Source organism: Mustelus asterias, chromosome 3 (genome assembly GCF_964213995.1).
Source record: "Mustelus asterias chromosome 3, sMusAst1.hap1.1, whole genome shotgun sequence".
Lineage (NCBI taxonomy): Eukaryota > Metazoa > Chordata > Chondrichthyes > Carcharhiniformes > Triakidae > Mustelus > Mustelus asterias.
Genome location: NC_135803.1, coordinates 27,875,513 through 27,890,770, shown reverse-complemented (window position 1 = coordinate 27,890,770; position 15,258 = coordinate 27,875,513). Strand labels below are relative to the sequence as shown.

General features: G+C 44.7%; 1 protein-coding gene across 7 annotated transcripts in view; it reads left to right on the top strand.

The window, feature by feature from the left end:
• The window catches only part of vwa5b2 (von Willebrand factor A domain containing 5B2), a 142,971-nt gene that overhangs the window by 52,210 nt on the left and 75,503 nt on the right, over positions 1 to 15,258 (top strand). For 5 of the 7 annotated variants that reach the window (XM_078206583.1, XM_078206567.1, XM_078206596.1 and 2 more), the window contains 2 exons: positions 6,527 to 6,698; positions 14,192 to 14,353. In XM_078206583.1, coding sequence (XP_078062709.1) covers positions 6,560 to 6,698; positions 14,192 to 14,353 — 301 coding nt within the window. In that variant the 5' untranslated portion in view covers positions 6,527 to 6,559. Of the gene's footprint in view, positions 1 to 6,482; positions 6,699 to 14,191; positions 14,354 to 15,258 lie in introns of all 7 variants that reach the window. The other 2 variants (XM_078206591.1, XM_078206559.1) reach the window with 1 other exon arrangement.

The following is a 15,258-nucleotide window of genomic DNA, read 5'->3' as shown; positions in this document are numbered from 1 at the left end:
GGACATTGGGCAGAAGTCACTTTTGACAGTTTTCTCCCATTAAATCAACTCTCCCATGTTCTCTTTTGGCGCTTCCATAGAATCATAGAATCACTACAGTGCAGAAGGAGGCCATTCGGCCCATCGAGTCTGTACTGACCACAATCCCACCCAGGCCCTATTCCCATAACCCCACATTCGGGTCAATTTAGTATGGCTAATAAACCTAACCCGCAAAGACCGGAGCACCCGGAGGAAACCCACGCAGACACGGGGAGAAAGTGCAAACTTCACACAGACAGTGACCGAGGTTGTTTATGTTGTGGGGTAATCGAGGTAACCAGCACTGTCAAGAAACCTCAGACAATACAAGACTCACGAAATCAGTGTTTCTGTATAAAAGACGTAACTTTATTAAACCAGCAGCTGCCAGGAGATCATCAAAGGGTTAAGCAGCTCTGGCATAGAGCAACAAAACCTCTCCGATAAATCTGGCAATACAATTGAAAAACAGATCAATTACAGATTTTTCTTGTCAATCATTCCCGCTTTACAATAACTTCAAATCAATCATATTCAAGATAGACAAATCAACAATAAAAACAGTCAAATACTCTGGCCAATTCTGCTCCTCAATGTAATGGTATTTTATTAGTCTGTGAAATCCGGAAGCTGACCCCTTGGCTGACCCCTGCACCCTAGTTGCCTAGGAGCCGAAGACACTCAGCCCAGAGTTCAAATTCTCGTTCTCACAGGTTCCCTCGGAGTTCACTGTCCAACCAGACACCACATCTGGGCACCTGTCCATCTCATCTGCACTGTGAATAAGCCCTATTCACAAGGTGTGATAAAGTGTTCCAACTGTTCTCCCATACGAAACTTTAGCTGATAAATCTTGCATATTTCCAAGGTTCAAATATTCTCTTGAAATATGACTTCGATCTAATCACTTTTACCATGATGCTTTGTGGTAAAATGTTTTTGACCAAAGTGAACAATACTCCTTAAAATCAATAGTTATACATTTTAAAATATCAGCATTTATGTTTTACAATCATAATCACTTATTTGAATCAATCACTGCGTCCCGTGTGTATAAATTGCTTCTTGTTAGCTTATTTTAAAGTCATTTAACTGAATACTGCTAGTTCTGTAAGTGTCTTAATGTGTATTGATTTAAAAAGTCTCACTAATCCATTTCCCCACTTCAATTTGCAATTGCAAGCCCTGTGCCGATGTTGAGCCTCTCAAATATGTCAGGTGACAGTGCAGGCGTTCAGTGGTTAACTTGGTTCTGGCAATTAGTATATTTGTTCTAGGGATGTGGGCCAGTATATATTGCCCACTCATAACCACCTTTGAGCAGGTAGTGGTGAGCCACTCTCAACTGAGTGGCTTGTCAAGCCATTTCAGAGGCAGTTAAGAGTCAACCACATTGCTGTGGGTCTGGAGTCATATGGTAAAGGCATTAGATTTCCTCCCCTGAAGGGGATGAGTGAATCAGATGGGTTTTTATGACAATCAGGTGTTTATAATTATTATTAATTTTATTTCCAGTGTATTCACTTAAATGAATTAAAGTTCTCCCAGATGCCATAGCAAGGCTTGAACCCGTGTCTCTGGAGCATTTATTTGGCGCTTGGGATTACTAGTCCAGTAACGTTACCACAATGCTGCCATCTTCCAGATTTCTTCCCCGTGATCTCCATGCTTTGTTCCTCATATAGTGCGACTGGTTCTCAGGTGTGGATGCCCTGGGCTGAATTTTCACCAGTGAGGTGGGAGATGGAGACTGGGTCTGTTTTTGAATCAGAAACCCGACTCCAGTTGGAAACTGATTAAAGTTCAGGAGAGTAATCTTTCCAAAAACATTCTAAGTGTCACAAAAATCTGAAAAACTATTACATTCCGGGCTCACTAATAACATTAAAATGAGCTGATATTGTGATGACTTTAATCAGGCAATTGAGGTTGGCCTGCTTGAGTATGAACTAGCTAATTGATGGCCCAGTCAGGAGCCCCATGTCCTGTATTTGAACAGGAGTATCAGTCTCTCTGGACTCCTGACGCAGTTAGCACACTGTGGGTACTCTGTATAGTATGGTAGGATCGTGTAAATAAAGGAACTTTGGTGGTGAGACTTTGGTCTCCGTGGATTTATTACAGATATATGTATATATTTAAATCAGCCTCGCGCCCTCCCTGGGTTCCAGGCTGACTACATTGGCAGGCCAGGCCAGGCTGGCAATATCGTGAGAGGCGAGAACTTGGACGCAAACCTAATTTTTTGCTCTTGCTCATATTTCCCGCCCCGTCCCGCTACGCTACCCGAGCAACGAAATGGAACGGAAAAATCCCACCCCAGATTGTCACAGGTGTGACCCCTTACTTCAATTGGAGACAGGCTTCCTGTCCAATTTGAGCTGGCAGGGAATGGAGGTAGGTTAGTTGAAGTGTGGGATTCATTTAGACATCAGTGGCAGTAATCACTGAGGCCGTTGACTTTCCTGAGGGAGGGACCTGCAGTTCATGCTAAAGCATTTTAATGCAGCAGGGGAAGTGAGATGACACAGGAAAGTCGGAAATTGGCACCCAGGGCAGAGCAGACCTTGGCTTCATCGTGACCTGGATGTAATATCAGAGACCACGAGGCAGTTAGAGGATGCTCTTCTCGAAGGGTGGCTGGAGGAGATCAGCCCGTCACACAGCAGGGTCACCTCTCTGCTCATCACTCTCTCTGCCACCTCTTCCTTCTCCTCTCCTACCTGTTATTCCTGCTCCTCTCCTGATGAGCTATCTGCTTCCAGGGCCTCACCCTTCTCAAGGTCCATTTGTTTCTGGAGGGTCACAGCAAACAGTGACCAAGATCCTTACATGAGAGTATGAAGGTCACCACCAGGTCAATGCAGGCACCAGAGTCATATCTTCAGAAGTCCAATGGCCAGTTCAGTGGTTGCTCTGATGATTAGGTGGCATTGGCTGTATCACCTCACTATCTGAGCTTCCTGCAGAGGGTCATCTCTCTTCAAAGGATCTCCCTTATCAAGGGTCCATACACATGTCTAGGGAGCTGGAGTAGAGAACTGAGGCTCTCTGGACTGATGGAGGATGGAGAAGTCTTTGCTCGGGAAATGAGTGTGCACTTTATGGAAGCTCATGTTGTTGTCACAGACCAGTTAGATGTTGAGGGCATGGAGGCCTTTCCTATTGATGGGTCTTACTGACTGCTCATTGGGTGCCTTGGTGGCCACATGGATACAATCAGTGACATCCTGGAAGAACCCAGAAGTGGAGACGAAACGCAATCCCATGTCGGTTGTTAAATTAATGCGCCCTCCAGCTCTGGCAAAGAGAGCATCAGCATCCAGTGAGATGCAGTGATGTGCAGTCATTTACTAAGGTCTGCAGCTGATCTTTGGGAGGAGCCAGAAGCACATTAAGGTTCTCAGAGACTTTGCCCACTCAGGCATTGAGACCAGCGCTGGGATCAGTGAGGTCGTTGGCAATGAGGGCACAGATGTTTGTAACCAGCTGCCTGGAGAGTTGCGGTCTCCTTCAATACTGGTTCTCGGTCGTCCTAAGGTAGTTCCATCTTCAGCAGTTGATCCTGGTCAAGATTTTCCCTCTGTTTCCTCCCTGTCCTTCTTTCCTCTCCTGTGCCCTCCTGGGATTCTGCCTTTTCTATAGAGGACATTGCCCCTCACTTTCACAGGGCCCAGTAACTGGCATTTGTGCCCCATTGCCAGCCATAGCCTTCCTTCTGGATTGCTGGCCTTGGCATCCTTGCCTCTTGCTCCTTTGCTTCCATGATACCAGGAAGGTGCTGACCCCATTCAAAACCCAAAAAATCTGCTGATGCCCAATCCCTGCCACCTGTACAGTGCCAACAATACAACCATACCTGGCGCTTAGGCCCTCTTTGCCCCCCCTGAGCCTATTTCTTTACTAATTTCTATTCTTTATCTATTTGGCTTCAGCTGGTCAGTTACTGAAGGTGTGGGTCACCTGTCCACTCCTTTAGCTCAACTATTGACTCTTAACAAGCTGCTAACCTGTGTCAGTGATGTTTAATTGGAGGGGGAACAGGATTCCTGTCCTATTCTCAACCTGTGCCAGTCATTATTGCCAGCATAGGCGCCTTGAACTTGACATGGCATTTAATTACTGGCGCTGGTATTTTCAAGGCCTCCTGCTTCCATTCTTGTCTTGGATTGGGGGGCTAGGGAAACCTGAAACATTAGCCCCCTTTCTGGTCTACTGTCTCTGTCAGGGATTGTGCACCGAGGGAGGTAATTATTTAATATACATTGGCTAATGATGCCTGAGGATGTCAAATATAACAAAATATAACAAAGGGCTTTTTAAAATTATTATTTGTTCGTGGGATATGGGCGTCACTGGATGGCCAGCATTTAAAGTTTATTTATTTATTAGTCACAAGCAGGCTTACATTCACACTGCAATGAAGGTACTGTGAAAATCCCCTAGTTGCCACACTCCGGCGCCTGTTCGGGTACACTGAGGAAAAGTTAGCATAGCCAATTCACCTAATTGCTCATTAGTTGTCCTTGTAAGGCAGTTGAGAGTCAATCACATTGCTGTGGCTCTGGAGTCACATATAGGCCAGACTAAGTAAAGTCAGTAGATTTCCTTCCCTACAGGACATTAGTGAACGAGGTGGGTTTTTCCAACAATTGACAATATCTTAATTCCAGATATTTTTCATTGAATTCAAATTCCACCAGCTGCCGTGGCTGGATTTGAACCTGGATCCCAAGAACATTAGTTGAGTTTCTGGATCAATAATCTAGCGATAATACCACTAGGCCATCACCCCTATTTTTTTCTTTTGTACCATTTCTTGGCTTTTATGTGCATTTTTCATTTCAATAGTTCCCCCTCACGCCAATTCTGTCAAAATGAAGTTTGGTTGCTACAGAATCTGCTTACCCACTCCGCTTGAGAAATTATGTTTTCAATTGACCGGTGCAGATTCCATTTCTGGAAGGCAGAAATACATTTCTCAACAGGTCTGTCTAGATCCATTTTAATTTAACAGCTGACAGGAAGAGATAGCTTTTGAGGGATGTGAGTCTGTTTAAACCAGGGGTCCTGAAGGTGAAAAGAAACTCTAGCATATTACCATCTATTCACTGATGCTCTATCAGAGATCATGAACCTACCCATTATACTATTCAATCCACACAAAAGAGTGAGGGAGAAGACCCTCTGATTAGTCTACTGTATAACTTATTCCCAGCCGAAGGAAGGAATGTCTGTTTTTATCTAGGAATTGTTCAGAACTGAATTTTTGTCCACAATATATTTAGAGGAACAGCAAATTGAGAATGCACAATAATTGTACATGTTTCTCCATCAACTGAAATTCAATGTTAGTGTTACTGTTAATTATTCACAGACATGCAAACAATGTGGTTCTGTTCCAGGTGTCATTCTGTGATTGAGCATTGGAAATATCTGTATTTATTGTGTAAATTTACAATGCTTCCTGAATTTGAAATGGCAATTCTCAGGTGTCATGGTACAAAACTAAAAACTAACGGGGAAGCCATTAAAATTCTACGTATTTCTGCAGAGCACAGCACTTTCAGAACTAATGAATATCTGAGGCGAATGAGGTATTGCAGTGTGATAAGGATTTCTAAATCTGATTTTCCTGCCTCATCGTGGCTGGCAGCCCAGCCAATAGTCCATTAACTTTTGGCGGGACTGGATGAACCCGGCGGGGCTGGAAAATCCTGCCCATGGTCTCCCTCGGGCAAGATGGAGTGGCTAACTGTTTGTGTTTATGTCTTTGAGCAATGAAGGAACAGCGACCGATTTGATCATTTTTATTATATATGTAATCTCATTATATTCTAAAGATATTTGCCTTTTTATAAAAGGGTTCTAAAAGAAATGTGATATTTGCTTAATTTAGAACATAGAAAAACTACAACACAAACAGGCCCTTCGGCCCACAAGTTGTGCCGAACATATCCCTACCTTCTAGACCTACCTATAACCCTCCATCCTATTAAGTCCTATGTACTCATCCAGGAGTCTCTTAAAAGACCCTATTGAGTTTGCCTCCACCACCACTGATGGCAGCCGATTCCACTCGCCCACCACCCTCTGTGTGAAAAACTTACCCCTAACATCTCCCCTGTACCTACCCCCCAGCACCCTAAACCTGTATCCTCTCATAGCAGACATTTCCACCCTGGGAAAAAGCCTCTGAGAGTCCACCCGATCTATGCCTCTCAATTTATGCTGTTTAAATACACAGCACACAGTAAGAAAATCAGGTCATGTTGGAGAATTTGGATCTTAAACATGGACAGAATAAGATTTACAATTTGTAGCATTTGTCTTTTACAAGTAACCTGCTTAAACAGCATTCAGAACATCCATGCCAAAGCACGTTATTTATTTAACAGAGAGATTCGATTATCATATATCAGAGATTAATCTAATTTTTGTTTTCATATATCTTTCTGCAGATATCTTCGATTTTATCCTCTGCTCCTATAAATTTATGTTTCAGAATTACAATCCATAAAGACTGCGCCTGAACACAATGCCAGGCTTGTTAAATCAATCGACATGGGCACCCCTCCCGTTGAAAGCTTCCGGCATCAAAGCCTGTACCAATGGTTACTCCTTCAGGGTATCTGCAAGCCTCACCTACACCAACCCGGAAACGGAGCCAGTGGAAGGTGAGCAACTAAGCAACAAATACAAGTAGTAGAAGGAAACAAAATCACAGATCGGCAGGTTATTTAGCTCTGAGGATTAGAAAAACTGAAAGAGACTAAGGGCATGAGTTTTCTTTATATTGTGGTAGGGTCTTGGTGCAATTCTCCTGAAATCAGTGTGAAATAGAGCAGCTTTAAGCCCAAAATAATGTTTAATGCACATCAAGTTTCCGTGATCTTTACAGCTTCGAGTGTACCCGACCCACAAAAAACACCATTATCATCATTAAGATTATAAGGGGCATGGACAGAGTGGATAGTCGGAAGCTTTTTCCCAGGGTGGAAGAGTCAATTACTAGGGGGCATAGGTTTAAGGTGCGAGGGGCAAGGTTTAAAGCAGATGTATGAGGCAAGTTTTTTTACACAGAGGGTGGTGGGTGCCTGGAACTCGCTGCCGGGGGAGGTAGTGGAAGCATATACGGTAGTGACTTTTAAGGGGCGTCTGGACAAATACATGAATAGGATGGGAATGGAGGGATATGGTCCCTGGAAGAATAGGGGGTTCTAGTTCAGTCGGGCAGCATGGTCAGTGCCGGCTTGGAGGGCCGAAGGGCCTATTCCTGTACTGTAATTTTCTTTGTTCTTTGTTTTATCCCAGCTTGATATAATCACCATTGTGAGTTTCTTATAATTATGCTTGTTTGCAGACCTTAACAAAAATTCTCTTGGTGCATTGAACTTTTGGATATAAATCTTTTTTAATTCATGAAGGAACTCACTATTTTACACTGAGATAACTCGCAAATAGTTCAGAACAACGATTTTTAATATAATTCATATTGAGTGACTCAGAGGTGGCAATTTTAACACATGGATCAACATTTTTTTTCTGTGTTGAACTCACTTTCAGCTGTACTAATCAAACTACACCAAGTTACTGGACTTAAATACATCAAGGGATGTCATTTAAAGTAACATTTACTTTACATTACATTCTAAAATTGCCTGATGGCTTTGATGCATGGGTATACAAATGAGTCTGAGCAGAAACTTGATAAGCTGAGTAAGCGCGTGGTGTTAGAGGCAAGGTACTAGCATGGATAGAAGATTGGCTGACTGGCTTAGAAGGTGGAGAGTGGAGATAAAGGGGTCTTTTTCAGGATGGCAGCCAGTGACTACTGGAGTTCTGCAGGGGTCAGTGTTGGGACCACAACCTTTCACTTTATACATCAATGATCTAGATAAAGTAACTGAGCGCATTGTGACCAGGTTTGCAGATGAAACAAAGGTAGGTTGAGGGACAGTTAGTTTAAGTTAGTTTTATTTATTAGGCACAAGTAACACTGCAATGAAGTTACTGTGAAATTCCCCCAGTCGCCACACTCCGGCGCCTGTTCTGGTCATTGCACCTAACCAGCATGTCTTTCGGACTGTGGGAGGAAACCGGAGCAACCGGAGGAAACTTACGCAGACACGGGGAGAACATGCAAACTCCACACAGACAGTGACCCAAGTTGGGAATCGAACCTGGGTCCCTGGCGCTGTGAAGCAGCAGTGCTAACACTGTCCCACCATGCCGCCCCTAACAAACAGGACAGGTAGTATTGAGGAGGCAGGGAAGCTGCAGAAGGACTTGGACAAGTTAGGAGAGTGGGCAAAGAAGTGGCAGATGGAATACAACATGGGGAAGTGTGAGGTTATGCACTTTAAGAATAAAGAGGTAGACTATTTTCTAAATGGGGAGAGAATTCAGAAATCGGAAGCGTAAAGGGACTTGGGAGTCTTAATTCAGGATTCTCCTGAAGTTAACTTGCAGGTTGAATAGGTAGTTAGGAAAGCAAATGCAATGTTAGCATTCAGTTTGAAAGGACTAGGATACAAAAGCAGGGATGTACTGCTGAGACTTTATAAGGCTCTGGTCAGACCACATTTGGAGTATTGTGAGCAGTTTTGGGCCCAGTATCTAAGGAAAGATGTGCTAGCCCTGCAGAGGGTCCAGAGGAGGTTCACCAGAATGATCCCAGCAATGAAAAGCTTGACGTATGATGAGCGTTTGAGGACTCTGGATCTGTACTCGATGGAGGTTAGAAAGATGAGGGGGAATCTCATTGAAACTTACAAAATTCTGAAAGGCCTGGATAGAGTGGAGTGGAGAAGATGTTTCCATTAGTAGGAAAGACTAGGATCCGAGGGCACAGCCTCAGGACAAAGGGACGATCCTTTCGAACCAAGATGAGGAGGTATTTCTTCAGCCAGAGGGTGGTGAATCTATGGAATTCATTGCCACAGCAGGCTGTTGAGGCCAGGGGCAGAATTCTCCCAAAAAAATTCTAAGTGTCGACTTTGCGTGAAAACAGTAATTCACGCTGGTTTTTTCAGTGGGAGTTCAGAGAAGAATCTCCCAGACTCTGTGCACTGCAGAGGTCACCAGAGTGAATATCATTAAATTTCAGAGGGCAGGGCCTATCCCAACTGGAGAAGCTGAAATCAGTGCGCTGAGTGGGCCACTGTGCATGTGCCGATCTGTCAGTGCCGAGGTCAGCGCATGCGCAGTGGCCCTGCACTGATGGCCTCTCGATGGCTGGCCAGCTCAATCGTTGGCCCGTCCCATGACCCTCGCAATGCCGGCCCTCCAACCCCTCCATGGTCCGATCACTGGCCCCCGACCAGCCACGACCCCCTCCCCTCCTGGCCCGCCGCGATCTCCAGCCCCCCCCCCACTGACAGTTACCCCCCCCAACAGTGCCGATCCCCCCCAGCAGGCTTATCGCCCCCCCCCCAACCCCCAGCCCATCCTGATCGCTGGCCTCCCTCCTTCCCCACCCTTCCTATGCAGAGTGGCAGCAGGATCCCCCACTCCCACCGATCGGCCCTTGGTCCTGTCCCTCAAGAGGCCCCGCCCCCTATGCCATGCCCCAATATTCCCCGTCCCCTTGGCCCTGCTCGATGCCTGATGGGCAGTGCCAATGTGCCACCTGGGCATTGATACTTTGCCCCTTGGGCAGTACTGAGGCGCAGCCTGGCACTTCACTTCACTTCAGCGGGGTTGGGCCTCTAGTTCCCCGTTGGTGAAGAGCTACTCTAAACCCTGCTGAAGTGAACCACTCTGGCGGGAGGGGGAGTGGCTAGCAGGTCCTGGGACTTCAGTCCCAGGCCTGCTAATCACATTTAAAATATATTTAAATAAGTGTTATGGTTCAGGTTAGAAACTCCAAAGTGTTTTATGAAGCCCCCCTGAATCATAAGTTTTGCATCTTGAATTTGGCTAGGATAAGCATAAGATGTTTCATTTCAGGTATGATTCAAGTAACCCATTAGGGAGCTTTTATCAAACAAAGTTTATTTAAGAATAAAGTTAACATGTATAGTAAGAAAATTATCAATTACGACCAAAAAACAAGCAATCATGATAATGTGTAACCCTTAACACAAATATCTACCATGTTCTAATCAAAGAACAAAGAATAAAGAAAATTACAGCACAGGAACAGGCCCTTCGACCCTCCAAGCCTGCACCGACCATGCTGCCCGACTTAACTAAAATCCCTTACTCTTCTGGGGACCATATCCCTCTATTCCCATCCTATTCATGTATTTGTCAAGAGGCCCCTTAAACATCACTATTGTATCTGCTTCCACTACCTCCTCCAGTAGCGAGTTCCATGCACCCACCACCCACTGTGTAAAAAACCTGCCTCGTACATCTTCTTTAAACCTTGCCCCCCGCACCTCAAACCTATGCACCCTAGTAATTGACTCTTCCACCCTGGGAAAAAGCTTCTGACTATCCACTCTGTTCATGCCCCTCATAATCTTGTAGACTTCTAACAGGTTGCCCCTCAACCTCTGTCATTCCAGTGAGAACAAACCAAGTTTCTCCAACCTCTTGGAGTTGGAGACAAAATCCCCTTTTTACAGGTTTAACAAAGCACAGAATAATGCTCACGTGATACTGAGATTGAGGCCTTTAGTTGAATTCCGCAATCAAATGCTCTTGAGACTCAGAACAGTTTGAAGATAAGACAGCTTCCCAAAACACCAGAGAGACTCTGGTCCAGCCCCCAACAACAGCAGGTTTTTGCCCTTCTGGAAAACAGGATCTTGTTTTCAGCTAACCAACAGAATTTTCAAAAACAACCAGGAGAGAAGGAAAACACTTCCTTTTAGCTTGCTGTCCCTTTTAAAACTAAAACTCAAACATACAGCTCCAAACTGAAACTGAAAATAAAATCCCTCTCACCTGACCTGCCCACAGTTTTTTTTCTCCGCCTAATAATATCATCTGAGGCTGTGAGCATGAATTAAAAAACACTCTTAAAAGGTACACTAACATCATAAAGTATTTAAATTACTTCTGCGCCTCCCTGCCGATTTCCGGTACAGAGCAGACACCGCCAGAAATCTGGTGCTGGGAGATGCTATCAGGTTGGGAATGCATGCGCAAATCCCACGCATCGCCCGTCACGAGATTCTCCCAGTCCGCTGCGCTAATTTCATCCCCCACACAGATGGGAGAATCGCAGCCTGGGTCATTGAGTATATTTAAGACAGAGATAGATGGGTTCTTTATTGGTAAGGGGATCAAAGGGTACAGGGAAAAGGTAGGATAATGGTTGAGAAACTTATCAGCCATGATTGAATGGCAGAGCAGACTCAATGGGCTGAATGGCCTAATTCTGCTCCTATATCTTATGGTCTTATTATGGTTGGGAAAAATGCTTTTCAAAACTAGTGCAATTTTGGGTTCAACGTGTTCCTGAATTGCTAATTGCATTGAAGGTGGAAATTCAAACCCATAGTTTTCTTTAGGCAGCACATAAACATGAAGAGGGATGGTAGCATTGATGAGAATTCTGCCACCTCTGAGTTAATGGGAACTATTTTATCTCCATTTGCAGAATGTGATAGTTAGGGATAACTACATTGTTTTTCACAATTACCAATCTCATCTTTGGAAAGTGAATTAGCTGGAGATAGATTTTGCTCCTGGCAGCAAGAAAATGTATTCCCTGTTACCAGACACCCTAGTCTTGCCTCCACCAAACACAAGGACAAAGTGCGGTCGAAACATCTGCTGATCAGAGTTAGTGAAGTGTGTGTGGGCTAATTAGGAAAACACGAGGAGATATGGGCTCCTTTTATAGCTGGAGCTGCTCGAAGCTGAATGAATGAAGGAACCAAACCTGTGTCCTTCTTAACTTCTGCAAGAGGTGCCTGCTGCTGCCTTATTCTGAACTCTTTATCCTTTCTTACAGACCACCCCACCCCCCACTGACCCACGCACTGACCCCCCCCACTGACCACACCCCCCACTGACCACACCCCCCCCACTGACCACACCATCCCCACTGATCACCTGACCCACCCCACTGATCACCTGACCCAACCCCCACATCATCAAATCCTACCTCCACTGACCACCCAGCCCCCACTGACTACAAGTCCCCACTTATTACCCGATCCCACCCCCACTGATCACCGGACTTCATCCACCAATCAATCACGCAACCGCCCCAACCCTACTGATCACATGACCCTCACCCCAACTGTTTACCTGACCACCCAACCCCCACTGACTACAAGACCCCACTTATTACCCAATCCCACCCTTATTGATCACTGGACTTCATCCACCAATCACGCGATCTCCACCCCCACTGATCACATGACCCTCACCCCAACTCCTCACCTGACCCCCAACCCCACTGATCAACTGACTCCACCCACTGGATGCCAGCCTCGAAACGTTGGCTCTATTCTCTCTCCACAAATGCTGTCAGACCCCCTGCTGAGATTTTGCAGCATTTTCTGTTTTTGTTGTGTTTGACATGGTAGTCCGTGGTCGCCAACACCTTCTGACGACATGGTACCCGGAGAAAGATTCTGTGTTCGAGCATCACCTAAGAAAATATATATTGGGTAAAATTAGCCTTACTTTTTGAACAACACTGTCATCATCTAGTTGTATAATAACATCACATCCATCACAATTGAAAATATTACAGGTTACATGTGATTGGTTCAGATATATTTATTCAACAACGGCATGCCGCGGCAGAGCTGATTTGCCAATAAACCTCAGGATGTGCTTCTTTACATCAATTAGATTTGGTTTAAACGGACAACCCAGGCCAGGCTACACTAGATCAGGCTTTGTTCCACTTCATCTGCACACAGCTTCCTTCAATTCTGTCCCTTTATTCCAATTAGCCATTCCATTTCTATTATGACACAAACATCCAGATGATAAAGTAATGCATTTTACAGTGCTACAAATACAGTGTTCCCATCTATTCTCCAACTTACTGTGAGGAATGCCATGGGGGAAGGTGTGCTCAGAATAAAATAAATGTAAGTCACCCTGTCCACAGCCCCTACAAAGTGTTTCCTTTCACTTTGTTTTTGCCTGGCATTTTTTTCTTTTCCTCCTCTGCTGTGGTTATTTTATGTAACTGTTTTCCCCTATTGCTTGCTTTTATGAGGATTACTGATTTACAATATGACTTGCCACAAATAGTTTCACTAAATAATCCCGAATTTCCTCACGAAGCTTTGGTTGGACTCCTACCTTAATGAGAAATCTGGTGAAATTGACAAAGAAATGGTGGGGAGGGGGGAAGGACCCAGTTCCTTGTGGGGAGGCAGGGGTGGAGACCCAGTTCCATCAAAGTCTGCCTCACCATGAAGAGGCAGAATCTTCCGCTTCCCTATTATAAAGCCAATGATGATGAGGCAATGAAGCTGACAGGTGGCCGCATGGTGAGGAGGGGTGGGGGGGAGTGCTGGGGCAGAGTTCCTGTCTCTCCAGCTCAGAAAGGTCCTGGTGTAACACCAGAGGCTGGAACATGGCGAAAGGTGTGTCAGACATGCGCTGCGGAAATGCAAGACTCTTTCTGTTTTAGACCATGGAAGCCTTTGTTTTGGAAAGAAAAATGGGATCAATCTGCTTACACTGAGTTCCAGGGAGGGCAGGTACTGGATTCTCTGGTCATACGGAGGAAGTAGGTGCTGAAGATGTACCCATAGTGACATTGATAACCACTAACCCCAAGGCCTTCCCTGTGACCTCTCAAATTACAACAGGGTCCACGTTGGAAAGCACTGATGGGTACAATCCAGGCAGCACAGCTTGGAGTGTGACCATAAATCAATGTTTCCAATATAATTAAATATAAATCTCACAAAGTCACTGGGGAATAACTACATTAGCTTTAAAAGCATTTGCAGAAGCATTTTGTGAAAGACCTTTGCCTTCTGCCAAATGCTTTCATTTTGTTGATTTTTCCATGTTTGCTACATGCCTTTCATTTGTGTCTCAGCCACCTACATGAATGATTCTTGGGCCGTTCCCTCATCTTAATTAAGCCCCCTGTCCATCTGTGGGAAAGGAACTGAATTTTCTTCAGATCAAAATGTTGCTTCGTGTTGTTAAAGTTAATCCATGAACCTTTACTCCATGAATATATTTCTTCCTGTACAAATGAGAATTTTGAAAAGATTAGTCCCTTTTCTAGGTGTGTTTGTTTACCTGTTGGAGGAATCCGAGACAGTGGTTGCCTTTGAAGCCTTGACAGCAGGAAGATCGGTAACGATACAGATAAAGAATCGGGGAAGAGGGGAAGACTGCTGTTTTGACTGTTGTAGCCATGCCAACCTAGCTCTACTGTGCAACAATGGTAAGTCAAGATGATAGGTTATATTCCAATCATAGTCTTAGCTGATGGCTTCTATAAAGAATCCTTAGGTCACAATTGAACGTGAAGCTTGTGTAATACGGTGCATTTCCTTTTACACTTTGATAGTTATGGGATTCTGAATACCTGTATGGGAGTTACTGTGTAAGAACTAGCGTGACAAATCAATAAATCATATTCTATATAGTATAGTTTCTTAGTAGGAAGAGTTCCAAGCTAAGGAGAACACATTGGTTCACAGAGGATATACAGCACAGATGCAGGTCCTTTGTCCCAAATACTCCATGCCAGAGTTTATGTTGTACTCCAGCCTCCTCCAGCCTTTCCTCATCAGCTGTTCCCTTCTCCCTCACAGGCTAGTCTAGCCTCACCTTAAATGCATCTATGCGATTACCTGTGGCAGTGAGTTCCACATTCTCACCACTCTTTGGGTAAAGAAATTTCTTTTGATTTCTTGATGACTGTCTTATATTGGTGGTCTCCAGATTAGCTCTCCTCCACAAGTGGAATTTCTGCAGCTCCTTGAGAGTGTGTGGGGATATTCAGAAAGAAACAGATCTGACCCTCTCCCTAACATGTTCCCGCAAATTGGTTTCATTTTGAGTTTTGACTACTTTTCCCAGAGGCAGAGTCCCATCAGCAATGACTACCTGCTCAGTAGCAACAGGTAATGAATTAAATTGTTAAAAGTTTAATTATGCCCTGTTTAAGCATTTTAGTGTTAGTTTCCAAAAACCATGTGGTGGTGTCCCCCCTCTCCCGCCCCCAACCACCACTTTGCCTGCAGCTTATCTCCTCACACGAGGCAAGAGCAGTGTAGGAGGTCCTAGCAACATGACAGGCATATGCTGAGGAAACATTAAAGGAGTCATGTTATTCTTAGCAGC